The 14,269-nt window shown below is 37.4% G+C and overlaps 1 protein-coding gene across 4 annotated transcripts in view; it reads left to right on the forward strand.

Annotated features, from left to right (window-relative positions):
• LOC149543575 (inner membrane protein PPF-1, chloroplastic-like) overlaps positions 1 to 13,636 on the forward strand; it is a 223,081-nt gene extending 209,445 nt beyond the window's left edge. For all 4 annotated transcript variants that reach the window (XM_089798350.1, XM_089798351.1, XM_089798352.1 and 1 more), the window contains one exon: positions 13,308 to 13,636. In XM_089798350.1, the coding sequence (XP_089654476.1) occupies positions 13,308 to 13,406 (99 nt within the window). In that variant the 3' untranslated portion in view covers positions 13,407 to 13,636. The remainder of the gene's footprint in view (positions 1 to 13,307) is intronic.
• The last annotated feature ends 633 nt before the right edge of the window (positions 13,637 to 14,269 follow it).

Raw genomic sequence — 14,269 nt, forward strand, 5'->3', positions numbered from 1 at the left:
GTCCATGCTAAGTCATCCTTGTAGTCTATGAATATTTTGAACGCTGCTACCTTCAAAATTGGATTCTTGTCATCTACATGAATATATTTCGGATTGGCTTCATCTCCTAAGTTCATTGTTTTGACAATAGGCTCTTCATACTTTATAGGTTTGTCATCAATAAACATATGCGCTGGAGTTTCATCTTCATGTGCTTCCCCCTCCCTCACCTCCATATACACCTTAGAAAACTCGTTCCCTTCTTTTCCTTCCTCGACACCCAACATGTTACAGCTTGGGAAGAGCTCGTAATCCTTCATCTGCCAGTGGAGTAGGCTATTCACCGAGTCTAGGTCGTCATCATTCGATCCTCCTAATCTCAATCCTTCTTCGTCCGGTTCCATTCTTTTCTTTCCTTTATCGTCACCTTTGCCTTCACCTTCGAAATCTGGCAACGCTGCCTCGTCACCTACCATTTGTGTGTGTAGGTCAATTATAAATGTTCGGCCTCCATGTTCCATGGATACAATATTTCGTTTCCAATCATGTTTCACTTTTGCTTGCACCAACCAACTTCGTCCAAGGATAGCGTCATAACCTTTTCTTTTTAGTAGAATGACCTCAAAATCTAGTAGAAATGGTTGCTAGCTGTGCCATCAGGGTTCCCAACGGCTTGATTCCGTACTGATCCGCCTTGAGTAAATAAAAAGTAGGTGGCCACAACGTAGGTTGTCCCAACTTTTTCCATATATCCTTGGTAACACGTTTATGCTTGACCCTCCATCCACAATTGTGTTTGTAAGTACGGTTACCAGGATACCCATCTCTACTACTGCCGGATGTCTTCCCATTGTGAGTGCTAGTAGCATTGGGTCTGCTGCAGTCATTCCACTACCATCCTTTCCTGTTTCCTCTATTGCTTTTGGGAGTGGTGTCATATTCAGAATCGCTATTCGTAACTGAGGCATTGTAAGAAGGTCATTTAATTTTATAGGGAATTCTATTTGCATTACTTGCCTTATCATGTTTTGTTCAGCCAGGTCCCTCTTTGAGGTATCAATAGTGTCTTTTGCTTGCAACTTCCCTATTTTCAGCTGTTTTTCCTACTCTGCTCGTGCTTGTTGCAACCTCTACTTTTCTTCCTCTGCATCAGGGTACTTTGCCTTCTTAGCTTGGTCACATGTAATGGCTAGTATCTTCTCATCACATGTTTTGATGGTTAACAAATTTACCTTCTGCTTCGGGCATTTTGAATCTTTATGGTCTCCCGGACCACACAATCTGCATAACAGCTGTGGCGTCTCCTTCGTGGTACAATCGCTAGCAAGGTGCCCCCAGAGGTTGCACACACGACACTGAATCATCAGCCGTCCACTCGCATTGTACTGCATCCGACTCTAGCCTCCATTGTTATTATTGTTATTATTATTACCACCCCTTCCACGCCGGTTATTGTTGTGATGTCCTCCTGAGGTTGCATTGTTGTTCGTGTTTGTTCCGTGGACACTTCTTGCATCAGTAACACTTGTTGGTGTCCCTTTGACTTCATATTGGATGGGCATTCCTTTATGGAATATTCCGCAATTTGGCAAATATCACAAAATTGTTTTTTTCGGTTAGGAGCCCTTTGTGTTGCCCTCCTCCTTACAGTTTGTACACCACAATTCCCTCTTCATTGAGTCAGCATTCTTTTCAGATTTTTAAATTCCTTCATCATCCATAGCATATCCTTTTGCAATGTTCAAACTTTCTTACTTGATTCTTCATTGTTACTGCTACTTTCGGACGATGAATCGTCTGAGTTCGATGATTTGTGCTTCTTTTTGCTTGTTTTTTACTCACTCTCCAGGGCTATATATGCATCTACGTACGATGTTGGAGGCACAATCTTCATTTTCTTCTTCAGAGCTAGTCGTAGCCCTTTAACAAACCATCGTTTCTTTAATCTGTCAGTTGGTAGGCTCTCCATCTTCCCCACCAATTCTTTTAGCCTTCTTGCATAGGCGCAAATCGTTTCATTCTTTCCCTGCTTTGTACTGTATATTTCTACTACAATTTCGTTATCATCTCTTAGCAATCGAAATTCTGCTTTGACTCCTTCCTAACGTCTACCCATGTAGTTAATTTCTGAAGATTAGCATTTGGAAACCAATTAATTGCTACACCCCGTAGGGTTGCTGGAAATTGCCAGACCTAATCATTCTCGTCCGTTAGACCATTAGCTGTCCATATTGTTTCACATGTCTTGTAGTGTCTAATCGGATCTGCCGTCCCGTCGCTGTTAAACTTCGGCAATTTCTCCTTTGGTCCTGTCATCGTTACTTTCTTCTGATTCTATGGTACTTGTTGTGTACCCACGCTGTTTTGAGTACTCGCGTTGTTTTGAGCACTCGCGTTGTTCTACACAACCGCACTGCTTCGAACAAGCGTCCTTCCAACAATTGCGTTACCTGGTGAGAAAAGATCTTCCTCAAGCGAAGTTGTTTGATTCTTTGCCTGTATCCGTTCGTCGGGTGTATCGGGAACGAAGTGTTCACTCCATTCTTGTGCTCCTTCGACACTTCGAGTCGTGCAAGTTTCTTTGCTTCCGTTCGGATTATATACCCTCGGCATATACAAGTTAAGGAACTCCTACCTTGTGTCTTCCACCAAATTCAATCGCCGTCGAGTCTCTTCTAGCAATTCCTCGGTCTGCTAGGTGAATGCACTCCCTCTGTCTGTGCTCCTTCACCCCATCAGTGTCCGTTGGTAATCTGCTGAAGCTTCTGTCTACACTCTGCCTGTTGTGCTAAAATTAGAACTTCCCGTGCTGTGCGTATTTCATCCTTATCTTTTATCTTATTCCTATCCTTGTTAAGAAGATTTGACATTAATCTTTATAACATTTTCTTCATTCCAGGTTCGATTGGCAATGACGCCAAATGTTTACCGTACAGTGTAAAAGGATACTTAATTCCATGTAGTGTAGCAAGATATAACACAAAACAAATACTTTATTCATATACGCAATATGCACTTCAATGCTTACAATATGATTATGCTCTTTACAATGAAGATCCAAAGTCCCTTCCGGACGGTGTACATATACTTTCCCGAAGGGGTGACTCAACCATCACACGCCCTTTCACATACAATTATACTTGTGGGCTACAATATAGAATTTACCAACAACAAGTTCTAGTCATTCAAAGAATAATAATGGGTCATCAACACCTAGGATACCCAAACCTTCTTTTCTACTTGGGGAAGGTACACCAAGAGAGGATAAAAGAATAGATCAGCCTACAAATAGCACCTTAAAGTATACTAGAGCCTTTGAAAGTCTTGAGCTGGAAATTAGAAAACTCATAACATTTATGAAATTTTGTGAAGCACAAAGATATGAGACACCTAAGAAAGCAAGGAGAAATCCAAATAAGGATGTGAAACATAAAGTAAATAAAGTGATACTTCCAAATTTTGAGGGATCAAGAAAGATTACAACTCATGCTTGGCTACAAATGTTTATCACTCCTTTAAACCTCAGCCCAATGATCGAAGTGGATGTACTCCAATTTTCTATCCTCCATTTAGAAGGAATAGCATGTGAATGGTGTTACCATGGACTTCTCTCCCGAGGTCACCAAAATATAACCTCCTATGAAGAGCTCTGTCCAAAATTCACATATATTCGAGCATTGGGAGCACTTGTCCTAGGAAGCTCCCAAGGTATCCTACCAACAAATTGGTGATAATGAACATAGCAAGACAACTAATTGCCTATTACAAGATTCAAAAGTGCAAATACAAGCCAGGGGTTGGATTCAATTTAATCTTGGAAGCAAAAAATTCCATCCCAAGGAGCAGCTGGGGCTGCAAAGAAAGAGTTTAAATTCTATGGTTTGGGGGGTTACAAAGCAACTGAAAACTTTGTTCTTGACAAAAAATCAATAGAGCATATGGAAAAAAGTACCTTCACATTGCACACATAGAAGATTATTGGGCAAGGTGTAGATGATGATATGGAAATTAGGAAAAGGATGTTCTCAAGGCTAACAGTGGATACAATTCAAAAGTACAAATGGAAGCAAATCCATGTCCCTCATCAATTGGAGGAGGATGACAACATCACCAGGAGTGGTTTTGAAACAACTACAAGTCAGGAGTTGGAAGTTATGTATTGACTTGATGATAAGGAGATCAACCTAGAAGCCTTGATGATCCTAGTTACTCTTTTCACTCAATAGTGGCTAGACAGAATGACAGCAGGCTTGGTAAGGAGAGGAATCCCATTAACATATGAGAAGATAAAGGAGTTAGAGGAAGTTGAAGAATCATCATCTGAACAACCCCAAGCATCAAGTGAAAGGCAACAAAGTGAACAAGAAACAATGTTTGAAAAGCCTCACCAATTAGACATTCAAGGGATAACGGGATTAGGAATGAGGAACCACAAGCCAAGAAGCCGAACCTGAATGCTCCTCCATCCAAGGAAAGTGCTACTTGTAAACAAGGAAAGAGTATTCCATCAAAGGTAACAGTAGTTAATCAAGAGATTACCTCTGAATCAGAGGATAGTGTTAGCCAAAGTTATTCTGAATACTCTCCTCTGTCCAACTGCAATAGCAGGAATCCTTCCTCCAAATGATCTATCTTGATCCTGTTTGACCCAAGAAGGGTTGAGGTGACAGAGAATGAACCACGCGCATGACCTGAAGTGGCAGAAGCAATAAAAGACTTAGACGATAGTAAGAAAGGTAAGGGTACCTGAGGTGCCCCTCACCAGAATCAGCAAATCCCCAAAGGTGGTGCAAGAACCAGATAAGATCAGAGATTCCCTCAAGTTTGAATGGGCAGGCCTCAAGCTTTGCACAGATAATATTTTGTGTAATATATTGCTTTTGCCTGATGATGCAGCAAAGGAGGTCTAAACCTGCTCAGTTGAATCCCAAACAGATTCCATTAAAGAAGGCCAACAAACCACAGGACCATAAAGGACAGTAGGTCTGATAATGGTGTACATGAAGGCCATCATGGATATGGTTCCGGAAACACTTTATTTCAAGAAGGGCCAAAGGCTAGACGGACCAGCTAGTTGGCTAAAGAGCTATGGCTTCAGAACAACTGGAATGTCTTTTATGATATTATTAGATTTTCATAGGCACAAGAAGAGGAGTAAAAAGCGTGTTAGAAGTGGGATTAGTCAAGAAATCCTGAAAGGTTTTGAGTTGGATTGGGCTGAATTTGTAGACGTAGGCACTACAAAGTGACACAATTTCTTTTGCGAGACTGGAATTGAGGTCAATTTGATTTCTAAGCGATTTTTTGAGAGATTGCTGCTTGGTAAGTAAAATCTGAGTAAAAACAAAATCCAAGCTTCATTTTCACTTGGGGGATAAAATTAACAGTCCGAAGCACTTTGGTGGGAATGCAGAAAAAAATTAGTAGCAGAAACACAATTTAAAGTCCAATGTGGGTATTCACTGGGTAAAATTGAGATTTAAATTATCAGTCCTGAAGCTAATATGAGTGGTCTCATTAACTCGCCAAAGTCCTTGGAGGAGAACAATGAAAGCATGCTGTGCTATTTACAACTCATGGAGGAAGAACCGCAACTTCTAAATCACTGGCTGATCTAAGCAGTCACTGTTCTTTAAAAGGTCCTCGTCAAATGCATGGAGTAGGCCTGTCAGGGCATGGACAAAAAATCTGCCAACCATCTTTTTGTTTGAGAAGTCCAATGGCTGTGAGTAATGATCTACAAAATGCAGCAAGAAAATGCAAACCATTCAGTATAATGGAAGGATTGGTTGCTATAACTTGTGGATTTTTATTTTCTTTGTCCTACCCTTGTAGGATTTTATTTGGTCTTAAGTTAAGAGCATTATGCTTTGGACTAAGATCCTTCTTTTGCATGGTTAAAGATAATTGCAAGGATTTTATGATAGATCTGATGGCATGAGGACTAAATAATCAATCTTTGGGCCCATCCATGGAAGTTTTTTTATGTTACTTGGAAGATGGGATAATGTGGGCATCTCCTAAAAAATCCTCATATGAAGTAATAGTATTATAGCCTGAATGGCAGCATATTTGGGTTATCAATTAGTTATTTACCAGATATGTATATATATCCTGGTTGTATAGTGGTTACTCTTTCTGTTGTGGTAGTTTAGAAATCTGATAGAAAGTGACTTTCAAACCTTAACTGTCCATAGTACTCTACAGTGTAATTTTTTTGAAATATTATAAAAAAGATAATGAAAATTATGAAGACTAATTTCCTTGATGAGAACTATTAGGAAGTAGTGAAGATGATTTGGGAGAGATTTGTTAGTAATTTGTAATTTGGTGATGATACGTTGAAAAGATCCCAGTGTAACTCGGGTGTGCGCACTCGAGTCAAAACCCCGGCACAGCTGGTGCGCGTAAGCACTTGGTGCGGGTGCGTCACGCACTCGAGTAACCCTGCTGGGAGTTTTTTTGCTGCCACACCCCCGCCGCACCGGTCAAGCACCTGGGGGGGCGCGGTGCTTGGGTGCTCATAGGGTGCTTGCGGGGTGCTTCCCTCGTGCTTGCGGGGCGCTTCCTGGGTACTCACTTTGATATGGCTATGATACATTATTATTATTTCACTGTTTCATGCTATTCGGCTCATTGTCATCATGAGCATCTTTATGATATATGATATTCATAGAATCATATTTGAACAATGAATTTTGAATCTTGCATCTTGAACTAAGTTAATTTGTTAAATGGTCATTAGTAATGGTTATGAAGTTTCAAGTTTCAAGTTCGAACTTATGGTTTGTGAATCACATTTCAATTTTCTCTATTCATTGTATTCAACTATATTTGGTATGTTAATGTTATATAATATGTTGAAGTATCATTTTATAATTAGCATTTTTAGTCATATATATTATATATATACTATGCAACCCCCTCCCCCCACTCCCCCCGCCCCCCACCCCGCTCCCCCACCGCCACACCTCCGCCGTCCCCAAATTGAGGCTTTTTTTTTCCCGCACTCGAAACTCGTCCCGACATCCCCTCACAACGCCGCACCCCCGCACCGGGGTAACACTGAAAGATCCTCACTACAATCTTGCTAAGGATAGTGGGTTTTTTATGTTTTATTTTCTTTGTGAGCTAAGAGGGAAGGAGAGAGAGAAATGGAGGTTAAAGCAAGTCAATGGAACTCAAAAGTACATCAAATACAATAGAAAAGTAATAGGGTAAAATAATGCTTGTATATAAAATTAATTAAATAAATAGAGCTATAGCAAAGAAAAACAAAGCAAGGGAAGGTAAAGGAGAGTGGCTAAAATCCAAAGGATGATATCCAAATACAAGTAAAAATAATCATGCAATGGAGGGGCTCCTCGTTGAAATTGAAGCTAATTGTGATCAAAGAGTGAGATTATAGAAAACTAGTGTGTCACACATTTCTAGCAAGGTTTAGGACAAGAACTAGCAACACCATAATTAGTCACTATGACTTAAACTAATGCTATTAAACTTTTTACCGAAATTTAATAAGGATTAATATTTCTTTGAATAATTAAATGGGGTAAAGGAGTTGTTAAATAGAACAACATTAGTAATTTGATTAATAAATATAGAATTGTTATTTAAGAATTGAAAAGGTATGTTGTTTGATCAAGTCCCTTGAATCTATTTATTTATTGTAAACCTGGATATTTGGTATGGTGGAATCTCTTGATGTAGTGCATACCTCGAAAGGCCTTGGCTAGGGCTGTGGTGAATGAACATATGATATTGTTGTCCTTGTATAGTGTGGCCATAGCTTCAATGTAACAACCAACTTTTCCGGGTCTTAACTAACAACTAACATATCAAAGAAATATAGTTATTACTTCATTTTCATAGGAATATAGTTATATCAATTATGTTTGTGGAAATGAAATTAACAGTTACAATCAGTTCAACGAAATTTCACAACTATTGATTGAAAACACCATCAATAAATTTACAATAGAAATTAAAATCTACATACCATGGAATTCGAACCAAAATCAATCTACGGTTGCTTCTGCAAACACCCAGTTTAGTCCACAAATACCACTCAAAATCAAATGACGATCAGCATCAAGTACAACTAAATCAATTAGGGCATCGATTACCATTGGATCATTTAGGGCATCACATACCACTATGCTAATTAGCGCATCCATTACCATTGGATCATTTAGGGCATCAAATACCACTGTATCATTTGGGGCGTCAAATACTACTATATCATTTAGGACATCAGATACCACTTTATCATTTAGGACATCAGATATCACTGTATCATTTGGGCATCATATACTTTTGTTCCATTTCTTTTCTTGCTATTGCTAACTATGGCAATAACATAAGATTAGAAGATATGCTCATAATCATTATTATAATAAATGAAAGACTAAAATAACAATCCCATAGATATATTCCATATTCAGTTGGAAGGTCAACTTATCTAAATGGTTACCAATTACATTAACGAGAAAGGTTGCTTTCACTAAAGGAAATAATTGAAAATGATATAAATTAATCCATCTTATCTTCTACTTGTATAATTATCATAAAAGTAAAAATACTTGTTACCAATAAAAGTTTGAATACTCATCTTTATCTGATGCATATCCTAACATCTCGTGGAGAGGGGAAACATTGTCAGGGGCTTAACCTTCCAACCACGGACTTCAAACTTATCCCCATACTTTCTCTAACTAGAAAGGCCCTCCCTACCCGTAATAGACATGGAATACCTGGTCAACCACTGAGCATCTTGGTTTTTAATCACACCACTCGACTTGACAACAGAGAATGAATTGGACATGCATGAGCTATCAAATGATTCTTTTTAAAATAATAAATAATTGTTATGTCACATCTGATTCTGTTTTTCATGCTAGTGTAGATTCCTCTCTCACCTCTTCCTTGGCCATTCAGCTAGGTGAGTCCCAGGTGTTTAAATCTCAGAGTAATCCAACTCAATTTGCTGATCCTCAACTAGTGAATGATTAATTACATATTCAGTATATCTTAGCTTTTATGGCTTAAGGAAACAATCTTAAGACTTGCAAAAGTACAGTTTGGTTCTGACTTACAGCAATAAAAGAAAGATGTTTGGACTCAACATGACAATTTGTCTTTACTCAATATTGAAAGATTATAGTGCATACTTCTTGGGGACGTACGTCCTTCTACTATAATTTATAATGCAGAACAATAGAATGAAGATGTATCACTAAGGAAAGAAGTGACCACTTAACCTGGTCAAACATAATACAGAAATGTGAGCCTGGCTGGATGTTTAATAGCCGACTTCCTCACAAGAGCAATCTGTATGCAATAACAGAATGTGTCTGATTTCCACCTTCAACAAGGGTGTAGAACAAGGAGTAAAACTGTGGAAAGAAATTGCAGAAGTAAAATCATGGAAAAAAAAATGCAGGAGTAAAATCGTGTGGAGGCAAAATACACCCCCGACTTCTCTCAGCTTCCAAATATATGTAAAGGCATTCAATTTCTCTCGGCTTTCAAGAAGCCATAACTCTTAAAGAATGGCTTGCCTTATTGGATGCCGATATAATATGCCAAGTGTACATTTTGGTTTCAAGTAAAGAATTGAATAAATATGGAAAAGAACTTGAAGGTTATAAATCAAAAGGATAATTTAAAACATATTTATTTACTTGCATGCATATCCCTCGGGAGTGGATCGGTGTGGCTGATTGCTTGACTAAATGGGCCTCTGAGCATGCGCTGGATTGGAACATTGTTGATCATAGGATGCTTTCCCCTATTTATCTCATAAGCTGGATCAACTTGTTGACTAGGATAAAACTCTTGAGTGCTCTTTGTTTCCTTTGTTATTCTGTCCTATTTGGTATTCAATAAATTTTTTATCCCTTTTAGTAAATATATTTTATTAAGATGGTACAATATTAAATGTTTATCCAAGGTCATACCTTTTAAATATGTATATCTAAATACATGTTTCATCTTAGAAGATTTATTTTATCTTTGTGTACATGCATTTAAATGTACGTATTAAATGGATAAAATCTTGTATAAAAATAATACTATGATGTCACTTTTAATTTATATTTGTGTATGTATATAAATATGTATTATAATGATGTGGTGGAAAAGTCAACCTAAAGCCATTTGAGGTATGCATTAATTAAGTTAAAATGATTAATATTGTAAATTTTTATTTAATAGCTGATGTGTGTATCCTGTTATGCAGTCGCTAGGTCCTCAACCATGGTGATTCATGATTCATACCCATTTGCCCAGTGATGGTCAAGTTCCTGTGCCCAATTCTTTCCGGACAATGCTTCCACCCCTTTGACGTGCTCCCTACAAGGAAAATTCTCTGCAGTTAAATCATATTACTATAACAAGTTATTAATCATAAATGATCATAATGGCTAAGCGCCTTTTCAATTCCATGAATTCATAATAAATAATCAACTAGCATGTTATCTTCATATGAAATTATAACAGCTAACCATCTTACCATTTCGCAGGATTATAACAAATTTAACTGTCAGCTGACTTCATGCGAACCTCAATGGCTATAACATTTTAAATTTGGTCGAAAATTGGGATGCAACACTCAAGACCTTGTAATCCCTGTGAGAATGCAATCCACAAAATTCAACATTTATGAAGTTGATACTATGTAATAGTTCGAAAAATCAAATGCTTGATTTGATTGGTTCCTTCATTTTTTTCTCAGTGTAATAAATTACTAAAAATACATTTGATATAATCTAGAAAATGAGCTCATTACAAATACAGAATTTAAGATTATCCATCATTTGACATGTCTAAGGCTATGGTTCTAGACTAGACAATTGAAGATGGATCTAGGGTATTTTTAGGAACCTATCCTAACACTAATAGGAGATGGACGTTTGGTGGTAGAGAAGAATACTGTAATGTATGCTGACCTTGTGATTTTGGTTGAGCCTGGGGGTGTAAGAGGCACCTGATGCTGAAATGAAGCAAATCCACAATATCTAGAATGTGAGGGGGTTGAGGTATCATTATGGTGGTGTGTAAGGATATGTTATGTTTCATTGAATTGTTCCCCTCAGTATGTGAAAGGGGGTGATCAATTCGGTAACTCTTCTTATGTAAGGAAAAGCAAAAAAGGATGACCTCTCAAAGGTGAAGGGCCATATAAATCTGTGGCAATGTAAAAAGGTTGCTAGAGAACCCTAGACAGATAATAGTATATCCCTTGAATCTCATATTAAAAAGGAGACTTCAATTTATATTCTCTCTCCAACCTTGGGAGGGGTTAGAGAGTACAAATCTTCAAACCATGACAATTATAGTAATCTGTCTCAATTCATAATTGGTGCGTGCACACATTGAACTGCCCAATTGGCATTCTGAAGCAATGCATGCATTGATGCCAGAGATAAATAGGGAGAACGCTAGTGCCATCTGTGCGATCAGTACATGCAATCTATGACAACTCTATTAATTAACAAATTCAAGTGTTGAAGTTGCATAGGGGAGAGCAGAGGACGAAGCTGACGAACGTAAATGCTGAAAGACTGAAGGAGGAAACTAATCTTAGTATACAGATTAGATCAATACCAAATGAAGCTTGAGAGGGCAACAATAGTAGAACCATAAGGTCTCAAATATGTCTGTCTCACAATTGAAAGTTGAATCACCTAGGATTTAAATTTACAATTATAGAAAGTAAGGCAAGGACACTTGTGAGTCAAAGGTACTCAGCAGTGAACTCAGCTTGGATGATACTAGATTCTTTGAAATCGATCTGCTGAAGCATGATATTCTGATTCTTGTGCATTTATATTCCTCCACTATAATACCATATTACTAAATTCTACCTGATTCACTTCTAGACATTGATTTTGAGTCCCTTGGATTCACATCAAAGTTTTGGAGCGAGCTATTCCTTACTCATAAAAACAGTGCTTAGACCCATAGTTGAAAAACTTGGACTTGGAAACAACTCACCAAGGCCCGAAAAGAAAAATCAAGAAAAACTCGGTCTGTTTTCAGGAAAAACTTGACCAGAAACTCGGGAATAAAAAAAACAGCTTAAATCTATTTAGAAATGCTTTTTTCTTTTTTGCAAAATTCAGTGAGAAGATGCATCCGATGAGTTAAATAATGAGAACACAAAAGAAACAAGTTGAGTCTAGATACATTTGAATGCGAAGTGGGTACAAAATTACATTCTCATAAGGAATGCTGATGGATGGGAACAAAATAGTAAATAGCTTTTGTAGAACTAAAAGTAAATACATCATACAAATTTACAATTACATTTTCCCCTTCCTAGCTCTAATAGAAAATAAGCGAGGGATAGAACTAGAGGTCCATCTAGTCCTAGTAGACTCCATTGGATGTGACTGTGCCTCCTTGCTCTATATCTCTGATGATGTGTATGGCTTGTCCTCCACTCGGGATGTAGCTCCACCTGACACCAGCAATGAGCCTTCATCTGACTCATCCTGCTCAATGTCATCTAGTGTGAAATCCAATCTACCCCCTCCTCTTCCACACCCCGCCTCTCCAAATCAGTGATCTCCTCCTCTATAACCAAACTTAGCAAACCTACCTGGGAATGTGATTTTTCTTGAAATTGATTCAAATCCGCTTCTAATTGATTACAATCACCTAGCAAGGGCATGGAAGCCTCCTTTCCTCCGTCACTGCCAAATTAAAATGCTGCAAACAAAAAAATAAACCCAACTGTGCTGTTTTTGGTGTTTTAATGCAGGACTGTGCATGGCTTAAAAACTTGACAAGTTTTAGGTGCGTTTTAAAAACAACTATGCATTTTTTGTCAGCGAGTTATTCTCTTAAAATCTTGCCTGGCTGAAAAAGTTGGCAAAACCTTGGCACTTGATGATTAATCAGCGAGTTTGCCAACTATGGTTACACTTAAGTATAGATATATTAATTAATTTGGTATATACTAATAGACAAGTGGACTAATAGATTTACCCTCCTATGGAGGTGTGCATGTTTGTGTACACGATGTTATCAAATCTCGCATAGGATCTGCACCTACAGCCTTGCTTGTGCTAACTTTTCTGTGAAAAGAATATGTCACAGTTGCATATCCCACTTAATTTTCCATAGATTTTTGTTTGGGAATAGCAAAATTCTAGTTCAGTTCTGAATTCATCTATTAATAGGTGTTATCATTTTAGATTAAAGTTTTATTTAATTTATTGCCATCGATGGTCTTTTAAACCTTGTCAAGTTATTTCCTTGGGTCATCAATAGATGACTTTGGGCTTAAACTTCTGTACTAACATACTACATACATGTTGCAGGAACCATTAGAAGAGGTGTATGCTGCTAGTGTTAATAGCACCACTAATAATCCTGCACCCAAGAGAAGCAAAAGATCAAAAAGAAGACGTGCAACGTGAGGCTTTTGAAAGAATTCATCCTCAATTGAGTTTAAATTCGGCAATTTTGCATTCAATTTGAAATTGTTGGTTGTATAGAATGTTCTAGTTAATTATAGGAGCTTTCCCAACTGAAATTTATGTAAAAAATGCACTAAATTTTATTTTTTAGCGGCGAAGTTGTAGCTTGCCTAGTCTGTTGTATTCTATATGAATACCATATTTTGTAAAATAAACCATTTTTGCATCCAGATTTGTCTTCTTTATCCTTTAAGGTGGCATATTTGTCACATCTTTTTATCTTCTGTCAAACTTCTTGCCCTTAACTTCTACTGTAACTTTTTCATCCCAAGAACATTGCCTCCAAATTGCTTTCTTCATCATCTCCTGTGTCATTATTTTCTATCTGCTATTGTTTTACTTAAGATTTGGTTATCTACTACTTTATCATCATCCTCTTTTAGACCATTATGTTCTAAGGTAAAAGAGAAATACTTTGTTTATCAATAAGCTTCATTTTTATTTTTAAAACTACATTGATTTTATAATTATTTATTTATGGTGAACATGTTTTGAGATTGTGTAAATGATTTAAATTATTGAGGTAAAGAAAGTCTATGTTTTGAATTATATTAACAACTGATTAGTTTAAAAATAAATAAAACACACACACATGCACAGACACTAGAATACCTATAATGGTGCCATCAAAATACCATAACTAGATAGATTGAGACCATCTAAGCCAACCAATAAGCATTAAACTATCCATATTGAATAATTTCATTTTCCATTATAATTCGTTATATCAATCCTCCTATTAATCCATTAGAAATATGCAAACATGGAGAAAGTGACAAAATTCTAGTAATTCATTTTGAAGA

Source organism: Cupressus sempervirens, chromosome 8, assembly GCF_028749045.1.
Source record: "Cupressus sempervirens isolate cs-2001-9-10 chromosome 8, ASM2874904v1, whole genome shotgun sequence".
NCBI lineage: Eukaryota > Viridiplantae > Streptophyta > Pinopsida > Cupressales > Cupressaceae > Cupressus > Cupressus sempervirens.